Source organism: Chrysochloris asiatica, unplaced genomic scaffold (genome assembly GCF_000296735.1).
Source record: "Chrysochloris asiatica unplaced genomic scaffold, ChrAsi1.0 scaffold00098, whole genome shotgun sequence".
Classification (NCBI taxonomy): Eukaryota; Metazoa; Chordata; class Mammalia; order Afrosoricida; family Chrysochloridae; genus Chrysochloris; species Chrysochloris asiatica.
The window spans coordinates 1,727,883-1,743,003 of NW_006408616.1; the positions used below are offsets into that span (position 1 = coordinate 1,727,883).

At 31.7% G+C, this 15,121-nt stretch overlaps 1 protein-coding gene across 7 annotated transcripts in view; it reads right to left on the reverse strand.

Moving 5' to 3' along the window:
- The window catches only part of C2CD5 (C2 calcium-dependent domain containing 5), a 135,137-nt gene that overhangs the window by 81,257 nt on the left and 38,759 nt on the right, over positions 1 to 15,121 (reverse strand). For 5 of the 7 annotated variants that reach the window (XM_006866942.1, XM_006866943.1, XM_006866944.1 and 2 more), the window contains 2 exons: positions 10,725 to 10,810; positions 3,632 to 3,740 (listed from right to left, as the gene is read on the reverse strand). In XM_006866942.1, the coding sequence (XP_006867004.1) occupies positions 3,632 to 3,740; positions 10,725 to 10,810 (195 nt within the window). Of the gene's footprint in view, positions 1 to 721; positions 788 to 3,631; positions 3,741 to 10,083; positions 10,117 to 10,724; positions 10,811 to 15,121 lie in introns of all 7 variants that reach the window. The other 2 variants (XM_006866941.1, XM_006866940.1) reach the window with 2 other exon arrangements.

Sequence of the window (15,121 nt, forward strand, 5' to 3'; positions counted from 1 at the left end):
TATTTATATTAATAAGAGAATATGTTCATATCACAAAGAAAGACTAAATGGTTATGACTAAACCACATCATCAGCTGTAAAGTTCTCTTCCTGGGCTTGATTTTTTTTTAAAGTTACATACTGTAATCATATGCAAAATTACCTCAAAAGGAGTATTTTCTCATCCAACAGAGGAAAGCTTATGTTAGTAATTAAAAAAATTTTTTAAAAAAACAAAAAACTGCTCTTATATTTCAGAACACTTCTAAAATGATAAATGAAAATGCTGTTATAACTTTTATAGCATTTTTATAGAATACTAAATATGCTAGGCTCAAATCTAATTAAAATGTTTAAATGTATTTTATTCTAAAATTATCAAATTAGTCATTAATACTCATGTTTAACAAATGTTTGCTTAATCATAAAAGTTAATACCTATGTCATTTATTTGATATAGAAAAAAAAGTCTGAAATATAGTAAATATAATTTTTATTTATCATTCTGAAAGTTAATCATCTAAAAAACTACTAACAATTTGTGGTACTTCTATAGATTTGATTAATTCAATGTAGCTAATAAAACTTTATTTTGCATTTCTATAGTAATTACAAGTTATATGTATGTAGCTGTATAAATGAATTGACATTAAGTCTATTTAATCTCAAACATTTCTAAAAAGTTCACTGAGCTGCCATAATTTTTGTCAGCATATGTGGTACTGAATGACCATTAAAATACCTGAATTGAAACTATTCCAGTCTAGCAGTTTGTAAGGTCTTGTGTTACCCATAATTCCGACAAAGGCTGAGTTCAAAACAGCAAATTAGTAGATCAGTTTTAGGTGCAGAATAGTAGGAATAAAACAACAAAAAAAATACTACAAACAAGAACACATTTGACAACACCACTTGACAGGAACTGGAAAGACAGACAGCAGAGTTAATAAGAAGTAGAAATAGAAAAGGAAGAAGGAGCATGCTATAATCATCTAAATTAACTAAAATCTACTTAAGATAATTATACCTTGATTTTTAAAACCACCCATTATTTTCCTTGATGTATGTGCCCATTTACATAATATTTTTAAAAAGAGGACATGCTTTCAAAAATACTTCCAAAATAATAATTCATAGAGTTAGCACGTGGTAGTGGTTTTAAAATAACATTTTTACTTCTATTATGAATGTGAAATAAAATTTCCCATATTCAAAAAAATAGTAAGATTCATTTGAGAGTGCAAACAGCACTTTCAACATTAGAACATGTATTCCACTGTATCATTGGTTTCTCTCAGCAGAGTAACTCAATGTCACTAAACTAATCAATAAAGATGCTAGAGTTTTATTTTGTTTTATCATTAGCATTTTGTTTTATCATTAGCATTTTTCATCAAATTAACTATTTTTCATAAAAAATCATTTAAAGGACTCTGGAGATAAAATTTTTTTGAGAAAACTTTCTTTTTAGTATATAGTATAAATAGATATAGCAATCCAAAGAAGTGATATTTTAAATCAAAATAGCATTATATTGGAACCTATGGAGTATATAATTGATATACACTTAAAATCAAAACATAAATCATATACCATTAAAAGCATTTATATGTATATGTCAATAACCTTTGGAAAGCAATCTATTAGTAACTGAAAATTTCTACATATGAACTGAAACAAACATTATGAAAAGGGGAAAAAAGGAGCAAATGTATGAGCTGGCAACTGTAATACAAAAACATATTCTGTAAATATGGATTCCTGTTTTTTCCTCTGGACTGGAATTCTTACAAGTCTTAGACAGATGCAATATATTATAATCCCTCCCAAAAAAAGTTTTGTTGTGAATAGTAATGACAATTAAGTATAGATCTCTACTTAAATTTAAAGTACCATTTCTTATTCTCCCTGACTCTCTGCTTACTCAGAGTACATGGGAGCAACAAAATAAAAATAAATTGCTTTCATTTAACAGATGTTTGTTGTTGTGTGCCTTCAAGTCAATTCCAACTAATAAGAAAAATTCCAACTTCCCCAGAGGGATTCCAAGGCTATAATCTTTATAGGAGCAGATCGCCAAGTCTTTTCTCCTTAGGAGTTGCTGGTGGGTTTGAACCACGAGTTAGATCTTTTTGGTTAGCAGCCAAGCATTTAAACATTGTGCCACCAGGGACCCTTAACAGGACATACCAGCAACAGTTGAATGTATTCTTGAAACCACTTCTAGACTTTTCAGATTGGTAGGTATCATATATCAAAATATTTGAGTAAATGATCCATAGAAACACAGGCAATTCACCTCAAGTCACACAACTCAATATCAGGTATCTTAGCTTAGCATTTCATTGCTCTTCACAAATGATTCAAGTTCCTAAATACAAAGATTCAAACTTGTCAGTCTTCAAGATCTCAATACATTAAGCTAGCATCAGTCTGAATTTAGTTACTATAGAATATACAAATCTTATAATGAAGAAAAGATCTGAAGTTGGCCAAAGAGGAAGTTGGACAGGAAAAAAAAAGGAATTAACTAGAGAAGAAAAAGACAAGTCTGTTGCTTCAAATATCTCACCTAAGCTTTAAAAGCTAAATAATCCTGGCTGTGAAATCTCATTCAGAGTATTTCTGTCCAATTCAAAAGAAGCACTCCATTCTGTTTCTCTGTTAATTATTAACTCAAAGAACATCAAACCACAGAGAACAGATTAAAAAAAGAAGTGAATAAGATTAGTAATGTTCTGTATGCTCAAAATCACTAACAGCAGTATTTTCCATGCAATAATTTCAAAGCATTCATCTTTAAAAAGATGTCAATACAAGCCTTCAGAAGAAGTTGCTGAGAGTAATAATTTAAATTTTTCAGAAATGTATTTATAGAGGCCAAAACAGAAACTAGTATGACTTCAGTATGTCATTAAAATAGCAACCTAAATGTTATTTGCACATCTAATCAATGAGAGATGCAGGAATGCAGATAATTCCTACAATTTATCCTACTAAATATAGGTTTAAAAAAAATCACCAGGGCCTGAAATTACTAGTACTCTAAGGCCTATCCTCTCTAGTAATCATGGCCCCACGCTTTAAGAAACGAGTTACTATTCACATATTTTTGTTCATAATAGCGTATGAGTAAACTGCTGCATAGAGGAGGCCAAGGAACCAGAAATCTTAGGTTCTTTTAATAAATTCTTCCTAATTTTTAAAAATTTTTCAAATGTTTACAATTACTTATTAAAAGATAACCTCTTTTAAGAAAAAGAAAAGTACTTAAATCATCTATAAAGAAATATTGCTAATGAAAATAATTTAATACTTTACATTAATGATCAAATTTCTTATTTTTGCCTAGGTAAAAGAAAACAGCAGACTAAAAAGTTACTTATAATATTATCTCAAAAAGACAGGCTGGCCAAAAATGAATCCAGATTTGCTTGTCTGTGTTTTGTAGGAAAGTGATTAAGATATACTTCTACTAAATTTGGTTATTTTTAATTAAGATTACCACAAATATTTAAAAGCATCAGGTTCTAATTTACACTTTTTTTTTTCTTTTTCAGATAGGGTAGGTTTAAAAACACTATAAAAATCTATTTTAACAATCATAATTTAAGTAAATTAAACATAAAAAACAAACTTTGAAGGGACTTACCAGGATTGTGGATACGATCCAACAGCTTCACAGAACGTGCACTAACAACACCCCCAACGTGCACAAGAAATCCAGGTGGGAATGCCGTCAAGGTAAAAAATGGAAATTCCTAGTAGAAAGAATGGGGAAAAACACAATTGACCACGTGTAAAGTATTAAAAAATCGCTGACTAAAGACTTGTCATCAGGAAAGTATTCTATCCCTGACACAAAAAAGCTATACATTACAGACACTTTGTAATTAGAAGTTTCCCTGGATGTTTAGAGTCCCAAATCCATTTTTCTCATACATTGTGATATGAAATTTAAACACTATCAATTTTCAATGAGGAAAAATATTTTCAGAATTCCAACCTGAGATATTTGGAATATGTTCTTCCTTCCGCTCATTATCCTTCACTGAGGTAAGTTCACAATAGGTGAGGGGAGTTCTCTAATTTCTCTACCCTACATCTACTGCTAAGTGGGGTAGACTCCCCCTCATAAACATACCCACTTTCAACTTACTGACAGTTAACTTGTAAGCCTGGGGTAAGTGATCTAAAATAATGAGGTCTGAGGGAGGAGAAATGATAAGATGAACAGTGTGGGCTCGCAGTACATAGAAAGGAGAGAAGGCTGAAGTAGGTGGAGAACAACTGTGAAGGATTATTTACCCTCCTTACTCTATGGGTCGGAACCGACTCGACAGCACTTAACAACAACAACAACAACTCTATCAACACTAGGGCAGTAGGAGCAAATGCAAATGTAAACATGAATATTAAGGAAAGGGGCGAGAGATACATAGTGGGAAGCTAGCGAGGCAATAAAATTCCACAAGCTCTCCCAAGTTTTATTCTCCCTTTGTCTCTTAAGGACATTAAACCTGTAGAGACAATAATAAGCAAGCAAGAGAGTAGTGGGGAAATAAGAGTAAAGAAATCCACTGAAATAGCATCCAGGAGAAAGAGATGCTCCTTTGTCCAACTGGAATAACCTCTCACATTACACAAACTGGATGTAAATAAGAGAAACTTCATATCTGACTTTTTTAGCTACAAGATCAATGTAACTCCTCATTTAAAAAGTCATTTACCAGTAGCCTTAGCTATTTAGAATGTAACAGAACCAGAATATAAGCCAACAGTCAAAAGTACTGTTAAAATTCCAAGTACTAAAACTCATTCACTTTGTACATAGGAGATTTCCATATATTATATTCATACTATGTATGTATGTATGTACATATATATACATATAAGCTTTGAAAATATAATTCTAGTATCTATCATGCTCTGATTTTCTGAACTAAAGTGGATTAAAGGCAGCAAATAAAAGCTGGGAGACAGAATTCTACTAGAAAGCAGGTACATTAAAAGCAGAAAGATTACTGACCAGCCATCTAGAAGCACAGATAATACAAATTCACAAAAGCGTAAGTCACAAGCAAAGCAACTTGGAAATGTTTAACACAAAGGCAAACAGTTCTGCATACTCAGTAACCCATAAAGGTCAAGTGTTAATGTATATACGTGTGTGTGTATACACACATACATAGCATATGTTTAGAAGTAAATTCAGTTAGGATTTCCAACAATTTAAGAAAAGGATAAGGAACCTATATGGTCCAGCTGTGAGGCAAGAGGAAGATGCCCCTTAAATGTATTAAAAACAATTAATTCAAAATTCTATCTGAACTTTAAAAATATATCTTATAGGAAATGTATAAGAAAACTTATGTTATATTTGAGTATTTTTCCTAGTAAGTTATGGTTTTGTTGTTGTAGTGTGCCAGGCAGGCAATTCTGGCTAACTGTGACCCTGTATAGGATTTTCAAGAGTGGCTGGTAGGTTTGAACTGCCAACCTTGTGATTAGCAGCCCAGTATTTATCCTACACAGCGCCACACCAGGACCCAAGTTAGGGCTTTAGAATTTTTTTTTTTTTTCATTTACATAAAACGTTTACATTTCCTCAAACTGTCTTAAGCATGTGATAGTCTCACTGTGGAAGAAATGGGGTTTGGGAAGCAATTTATATTGCATCGCTACACTTACATCTTTTAAATATTTAGGCAAAGGGCCCTTAAAATAACATTTTAGCAAACTAATGGAGTGTGTTGCTTTCTTTTAAAACTGTTAAGTGCAGTTGAGTTGATTGTGACTCATAGTGATCTTGCAGTAGGTTTCCGAGGAACAAATGGTGAGTTTGAACTGCCGGCCTTGTGATTCAAACTGACCATGTGGTCCAGTGCTTATCCTAGAGCACCACACCAGGACTCCAAAATAGACCATTATTATCTGCTGCTAAGTGTTGCTGAGTTGGTTCTGACTGACAGCAACCCTGTATAGGGTTTCTAGGGCTATAAATCTTTGTGGGAACAGAAAGTCTCATGTTTTTCCCACACAGCAGCTGGTGGGCTCGAACTGCTGATCCTGTAGTCTGCAGCCCAGTGCTTATACTACAGAGCCACTATGTTCCCCCACACCAAACTAGGTAAATTCACACAATGGAAAACAACTGCATTTAAGATTTTATGTAGGTATGAAAAATAAACCTAAATGATTTACCAACGCTGCACCCTTTTTATTCTTCTCCGCAAATTTGGGAGGATAGGATACAGGAACGATAAAGCAAGTGTCATACTAGAGTTGTTTAAAACACAAAAAAGTGGAGAGACACTAGAGAGCTGCCCAGAGCAGAGTTAACGTCCATCCAACATGCCCCTAACTTTCCAGTTCACCTGCGCAGTACACTATTCATTCTAAAACACAAAATTTAACTAAACTAAAAAAAAATGCCATTGTTACTTAACCAAAACTACATCTCCAGCAATTCTGTTATTTGAATAGCTAGTGCTAATACCTACCACTAACTGTTAAGTTATCATCAACACCATTACCAACAACTGACTACTACCTGGTTCTTAGATGTGCCTGCTCTTACAAATGCCATGCCCTATGCAAAATATTCCTAAACTAGGTTTCATAATCTTTCCTATAATCCTAAATCAGAGGTCCTATGATCTCCATATTTCAGGTGACAACACTGAAATTAAGATGGCCTTTTACTATGAGACTCTTTTTGAGCAACAAACCTGATTATCTGTTTACCTTGTGAATCCTTGCTAAAACACTCATTGCTTATTTATTACACCTGATAATTTTATAGGTCCTCTTCCATTGAAATGTACAGTTTCCTAGAGATCACCTCAAGCACAAACTACTTGCAATACCTAGATGTTTATTTCAGTAACTAGAGAGACATTTTCTCTGGAAAGCCATAATGTAAGTATCTTTCCCTGGGCTAACCTAGACAGACTTCACATGATGATGCTTTGAAATAAACCAAGTGCATTCAGGACAAAATAAAGCTCAACAGCAGTGTGTTCAAAGATAGGCTGGATGAAAAACCATCAGAACACAATGGAAGTACATTTTTGTAAAACAAAATATTTACATAGGACTTTTCTTAAAAGATATGTAAATAATTCACTTGTTTAAGAAATCAAATCCTCTTTTTATATCCTAAGAGAATAAATAACTAAATTTTCTAGATATAAAACTCCATGTGGGAATCCTCATGTGATCTATTGTTCAATACTACTTCCACTTGTAAGAAAACCATAATTTACCAAAAGAACTTGTTTTACATCAATGCTTCCAAAGTCTGTTCCAAATTAGTAAATATTTTAAAAGGAAGTTTCCACGGCAAATTACATTAGGGAAATAATAGCTTAAACTATGTCAAATAGGTTTCTTTACTGAAAAAGAAACACACATCCCAAACCCTAAACACATCTTAAACTGTAGACCAGGAGTGGGTTTGCTGGATTGTTGTGGTTGCTAAGTACTGTTGAGTCAGTTCCGATCCACAGTGACCCTGTATAGGGTTTCTGATAAGCAGTTGGTGAGTTTGAACCACCAATCCTATGGTTCAAACTAACCTTGTGGTTGAGTGCTTATCCTACAGTACCATACCAGGATTCCCACACAAAAAGAAAAAACTCTGAAGAAAGTAGCTTCATTTTCTTAAAGGTTAAAGAATCTTATGGAAAAATAAATCTATTTGACTTACATAAAATAGTTCACAGAAAAGTCCTTATCCTAATACCATTTTTATGTCTACTTCTCATCTACTGCCAAGATCTATTAAACTTTTATTAATGTTTTTGTGAAAGAAAATTACATTATTTTTGATAACAGAGTTTATTTAATGAGTTACTTAAATAACTCAGTCATAAAAAATTATGTATTAAATAGACGATGTAGGATAAATACAGTTGTTGTTTCCTCAATAAAAATACGCCCTATATTTTATGTAAAACTTTGCTGTTGTTGTTAAGTGCCCTGGCATCAGTTCCAACTCACAGCAACCGAGGATAAGGTTTCCGAGGAGCAGCTGGTGGGTTTGAACTGCCAACCTTGAGGTTCACAGTCCAATGCTGATCCTACAGCACCACACCAGGAGTTCACTTAGAATTTTAGCAAGGGATAAAATGAAAATTCAAATATACATAAACAGTTGTATAAGGAGCTCTGGTAGCGTAGTGGTTACAAATCGGGCTGCGAACCATAAGGTCAACAGTTCGAAACTACCAGCTGTTCCGCGGGAGAAAGATGAGGCTTTCTGCTCCCGTAAAGATTTACAGCCTCGGAAACCCTGTACAGGGTCGCTATGAGTCGTCGGAACCGACTCCACGGCACATAACAACAACAACAAACAGTTGTATTATGTGGATCTTTTGCAATAGCATGCTCTAATGTTAAAGTTGAGTCAAAATATACATCTCAACATATATGAGAAGATTCATCATACTACTAGGTTTCAAATTATTCCCAAAACAAAAGCCATACTAATGGCTGGCACTGATGAAAGGGAGAGCATTTAAAAAGATAATAATTGAATGTAAACCTTCACTCAATTCACAATGTTGTTGTTGATAGAAACTTAAAAAAAAGCGAATTCATTTTCTACTTTCTATGTACACAAGAGTAGTAGTCCCATAACCTCAAGTAATTGCTACTATGAGGTTAAATATGAAATAGCAAAGCTATACTGCCAATTCAGCTTTTACAAAGCTGTAAGTGTAATACTATAGTCTTCAAACCTCTAGTGTTAAATTCCATGAAAATTACCCAGCAATGTATTTTGTATGTGTTAATGAGTCCAAAGTTTAAAGAATGTTTAAAGGCATATCTGAAAACAAACTTTATCCACACTAACTCCTAAACAATTTATATTGATTTTTTTTTTTTTCTTTTTTAATGACTTTAAAAGTTCTTGGTATAGACAATAAAGTCACAAGCAAAATCTCATTATATCAAACTCCGTGGTAAACCAAGTTCTTCTGTTGATATATATGAACTCTAGAATAGTAACTGGATTACAAGAAATCATATTCTTAGGGTAAGGAATTGGCAAGCAAAAAGAAAGCCAATCTATCTGTAGAAAAAGCAAAAATGGAAGGGTAGGGAAGGTGAGAGCACTCTGGCCTGAAAAAAATTAACTGGATGCACACACCTTCACTCTGACCCCCTTTCTCCTCCATGCTTTTGGTCTTTCTCTATACTTGATTTCAATGCATGATAGGATGTTTAGGTGAGCTTTTTGATGACAGTTGGTACATCTGTAAAGTGTGAGACAGCTGAAAGGTAAATGTTGCTGGGTAGTGTAAAGCAAAGATGTGAGTATAGCTAATGTTTCATCACTCTGCTTTGTTCAATTTTACTCTCTTCTGCCTTGCCTAAAAGGCAAGTGAATATACAGACATTTCAGCAGAATGAAAGTCCAGAAAAAATGCTTGCTTACAGTAACTATTGTTGTTAAGCACCACTGAGTCAGTTCCGACCTTTAGTAATCCTATATAGGGTTTCCAAAGAGCAGCTGATGAATTTGAACCACCGACCTTGTGGTTCAAGCCAACTTTGCAGTCCAGTGCATTAACCCACAATGCCACACCAGGGCTCCTGATTATAAATTTGTGGTTGTTGTTAGGTGCCATCAAGTCAGTAGCGACTCACAGCAATCCTAAGCACAACAGAACGATCTCCAAACTCAATTTCTAGAAAAGAAATACCTTTGTTTTTTAAAATAAATCATTTAATAGGTATTTGCTTTAATGGGTTTTTCACCTTTTGAGTTGTTGCTTTCCAAAAGCTAGTTTAAAATGGAACATGTTAATATAAATTTTATGAATGCTTACAAGCTTCTAAATCAGACACAATGAAGGCTATGGAATGAAAATAACTTACGTGACATGAAAACATCATGCAATGTAGTAGTTAAGTAGAAAAAAAAAAAAAAAGAACATGAACCTCACAAGTGCTATTATATTAAGAAACAAACAAACAAAACTTTGCATTAATTAAAAAAAAAAGCTGGCAACATTTGTTAAAAGCTTAAATGATTAAAACTAAAAACAGCTCTCAATACAAGAAATAGGCTTCCACACATGTTCAGAAACATACCCGCCTTCTACAGAACCTATGAGGTGATCCTCCCTTAGCAATGAAGTTTATACAAAAAAAAATTGAAAAGAGAAAAATCATCCAAAAATGATAAGTACTTATTTTCCACTCAACAAATGTAGCTAAATCTTGTTTACAGTAAGTAAAGCGCATATTAGTATTTGAATAACATTATTTATATTAATCTACAAAAATATGAAATCTCAACACTGCTTACTAAGAGACTGGCCAGTGATAAAAATAATCTCAGTAAATCAATACAGTAATATACTAAAAACTGTTTAATATAATGAAATACAACTGAAATAATTTTTCCTGCAAAAAATGTTTCCTTTGCATATTTAACTTTAATGTAGAATAATAAATGAATCCAACTTTGAAAGGATATTTGCAAGTAGAATTTTTAATAAAAAAAAATTGTTGGACCCCCCCCAAAAAAAGGCACATAATTATTCCAAATAAAGAGTAATTATTCATAAGATTAATTATCTTGACTTTGTAAACATATTGGAGACTTCAAAAATGCAATGCTACAATTATGTGAAACCAGTGTATGAAATTCAGTTAAATAAGTATATCTAGGCATAAGTTAATAAAGTCACATTAACAGTTAAGAATAAAGAATGTCACATAAATCTTACCCTTTGTTCCAATGCTGACTGAGTCTGTTGTCTTAAAAGACCTTTAAATGGCCCCCCTTCTTTTCCAGCACTACCACTTCCCATTCCTACAGAACATCAGTAGATAAATAACAACCAAAGAAACAACTATAGGAACAAAAACTTTAGTTCTATTCAATTTTACAAATACAATGAGTTAAAGTATATTAAAATTATCCAAACATTTAAAGAAATGGGATTGGCAACTAACACACAATTTACTCTAATTCAGTATGTCTTGTTTGAAAGCAAAATGCTCTAATGACCAAAGCTAGTTTTAGATTAATTTGTACTAAAAATTAAAAGAAAAATGATGTTAAGGTGATTTTTCTTATTTTTAAAGTTAGTCTACAAATATAAAATAATCAAGACAATTACGTTATCTACCATGCTAATAATTTTAAATACTAAGCTCAATATTAAATGTTTATATAAAAGTAAATACAGAGAGAGGAAAGGCATCAATTAAAGTCATTTTAAAATATTCCAAAATTCTATAAAGAACATGACTTTTTGGGCAATATTTAAATAGTCAAATCAATTTTCTGATAACGTCCCATCTGTAAACATAGCATCAAGACAAAACAGTATTAATATCCATACTTTTCAATGTAAAAATAACAAAAATTTTCATAAACTAAAAATCAAGGACATGTAATAGACACATCACAAATGTAGATAGTTAATGGATGAAAGAATTCTATTTCTCAAGCATTTAGATGTTATTTTTTAAAGCTCAATTTTTAATTTGTGTTCCTAATTTATTTTATTCTTTTGATAGTTCCACTAGACCAACTCTGATCAAAGGACTATAGAAATCAAAAAACTTCTGAGAAGTTTATAGACTAGAGCTAATGGTTCAATCCCACTCTTTTCAAAACTAAATATCCATGTCAGATTCACTACAATAATTTTAAAAGGAACTAATTTAATGTTACATTTTTAGCTGTTCTTGGATAAGGAAACAAAGGTTAGTTAGCATGTGTATAGTCCCATTCTGTTTTTTGTTGTTGTTTTTCTCTTTTTAAAGAAGAAATTTCTTTTTCTTACAGAAACCTAAACTTGATTTTATTAAGAGACTATACAATACTAAGCATATAAATGAAACTAAGATCTTTATATGAAGTATCTGAAAGCCACAAAATAAAATGTAAATTTGTAGGGATAAATTAAATACCAGAACATTTAGCAGAATAACTTGCTAGGATAGGTTATGGACAGAAAAAAATGAATAATGAAAGAATATCATCAAAATGAGACTTAAACTGATTCAAACAGAATAATTTACTAATGTAACCATACGGTTTAACAACATGATGTGCAGTTCCAATGTGAATGGAGTTGGTGTGAAGGGAAAGAAAGCAAAGTATCTGAAACAGAAACACTACTAATGAGAACCTAATAATCAGAAATAGCTAGAGCTATGCCCTCAGACATAAAATATTTTTAAATAACAAAGTAATTTTAGCAGAATATTCATAATTAGACAAATTATCCTTCAAATAATCTTCCATATGCCCTCAGGATAATTCTAATTGGTTAACTCTGCCTGCCAATAAGAAAAATCACAGAGTGCATACTGTAAAAAATACTCGAAAATTCTTTATAGTATAAAACACTGATTTTCAAAGATGATTTAAAATACAGGAATTAAAAAGCTGATATAATTTGGTCCTACCAGAAGCAGCCAGGAACAGCTCTTCACTGAAAGAAACACTTTTCCTCAGCACTGGGCTGACAAGGCTACAATGATGAGGGGTAAGGCTAGATTCCGAGAGTAGGAGACGGGACTTTTTAAGATGAAGGGAACCACAAGAGAGAGGGGGGGAAGGGGAGCACAGATAACTCCTAGGCCCCTGTGAGTAAGGTGCTGTGGAGGAAAGTAGCAGAGAAAAGATGCAAATTCAGAAGATGATCAGAAAATGCAGAATAAGGAAAGCAATGATGAAGTAAAACATAACAATAAAATAAATTTTCACATATATATATACAGATTACACTAGCATCTGAAAAAAATCACTAAGTAAAACCATCCTATCCAACATAAAACTAAAAAAAAAATTAAAATTAACAAAAATTTATAAACTTTGTCTTCATTAAAAATTTTTAAATCATTAGTGTTAGCTTTTATGCCATTCCAATCACTTTTGACTAACTTCAAGATATTTAAATTACTTGAATGTTTTTGTTACATTTTATAGAGTTAAAATATGCCAGTCGTAAATTTCTAAAGCCAGAAGCTTATTGATATGAATACCTCAAATAAAACATTTAGTATAGCACTTCAGATGTTGCTGATTAAACTATCTATATCTCATTTATAGGCATTTTAATTGAATAAAAACACACATTAATGCATTAGGGTATACAGTTGCTTTCATTATTCTTAAATAAATGAAAGTTACTTATTTCTGTCTGGCTGTAGAGGTGTATCTTAACATCTCTAAAATTTTTCAAGCAAACCTTATAATAGCACTGCTTGCATTTACAGAGATTTAAGTACACTGAGGGTCAAATATCCCCTGATTCACAAACACTACACATGGTTAAAAGCCTGATTCAAAAGTCAAGTGTCAGTTCAATGTTCTAAAACTAAAATATAGCCTTATAGAATGTAAAAAAATTAAAATGTATATATATATAAATCCATAAATTAAATTTAAAATAAAATGAGATCTACCAGAAAAACTTGTGACAACTTAAAAGCAACAAAAAATAACTTTTTCAAACTAAGTTTCATTGCTTTACTCAATCTTTAGTTGTTTTACTTGCAATAAATCATTCATAATCAGCTTTCTAGTTCTACTGCTTCTCAAGAGACTGACTCTACATATACAGAAATTAGAAGGCAGAATACAATAAAGTACATGCAGAAAATTACGGCTTTAGGAGTTTCAGAACAATCATAATTTGAGCATTTGAATCTCTACAAGAAATAGGAATACTTCTCATAACTATTCAAAAATGTTTTAAAGATTCATAATAAAGCAAAAGCAAACCCAAATGCATTATCATCAAGTCAATTCCGACTCACAGTGACCCTATACAGGGTTTCCGAGGCTACTCAGGTATTGAATAACTAAAGACAAGATTAACTAAATTAGTTAATTTATAAAGGTAGAACTTATTTATAAAGGTAGAAATAAGTGAAAATAACTCATCTGTGGTATGGCACTCCAGGTTAATGCGCTGGACTGCAAAGCCAGTTTGAACCACAAGGTTGGCAGTTCAAGCTCACCCAGCTCCATGGAAACCCTACACAGGATTGCTATGGGTCGGAACAACTCAATGGCACTTGACCACAATGGATTTTTTAAAAACAAAAAATTCAAAAACTAGAAGATGTAAAAAATTTTTTACTGATATTATTATACTTGAATCAATTACCTACTAGAAAGCTAAGGAAAGAGAAATTTGGTTCAATTTATTTATTACTTTGACAATCTTCTTTAGGCTTGGACTTTGGGATGAATTAAAAAAAAAAGAAACATCCTGGAAATATTTTCTAAATATATCTGTAGTATAGTAAAATAAAATAATACAAGTAGATCATAGCTTTGCAAATTATTTTTCAAGAAGCTCTAGTCTTCAAATGCTATTCTTAATCTTTTTTTGTTGATTGCTATGAGTTTTAAGGCAGAGAGTCTCAGACTCTGATTTCTGGGAAGAGGTATGGAGTAGAGATTTCACTAAAATTTGAATGGTTCCATTTATGATATAAATATAGTTAAAGTATCATATTCTAAACCATTCATTATAATCAAATACCAAATTATTTCAGATTTTATTCCAATTTATGAAATATATGAAATAGTTATTATTTCAAAATAAGTATTCATAAATTGTTCCTTTTATATTTACGATTACATTAATGGAAACAGAATTTAAATATATAAGGTTTTAAAAAATACTCTTTCTTTTGAAGTATCACTGGTTTCAGAATTAGATCTCTCTTCATTGTTTTAGAACATTCTGGGGTCATTTTATAAGTTTCTATTATAAGTACATAAACAAGGTTATTAGAGATGGTAAATTTAAAATAACACAAATTATGTTAACTATGTAAAATAATAATCCGATGGGAAAATTGTGAAATAAAATGACTATTTATAAAAACTACAAACTTAATTTTTAATTATTTTTTAAATTTTTCTTAAAAATAATTATTTAATAGTCAATTATCAATTTTGAAAAGGCACTAATTTTATTTTTTATCAAATTTTAAGGATGAAACATATTCCTAAAAACCCATGGTGGTTATTCATCAAAATGCAAAACAGAGAGAAAAACAATAAACCTTATAAATTGTGAAAAATATTCAAGAATGATTAAAAATGCTATTTTCTAATCTACAGAGTAAGATTAGCAAAAGTGAATAT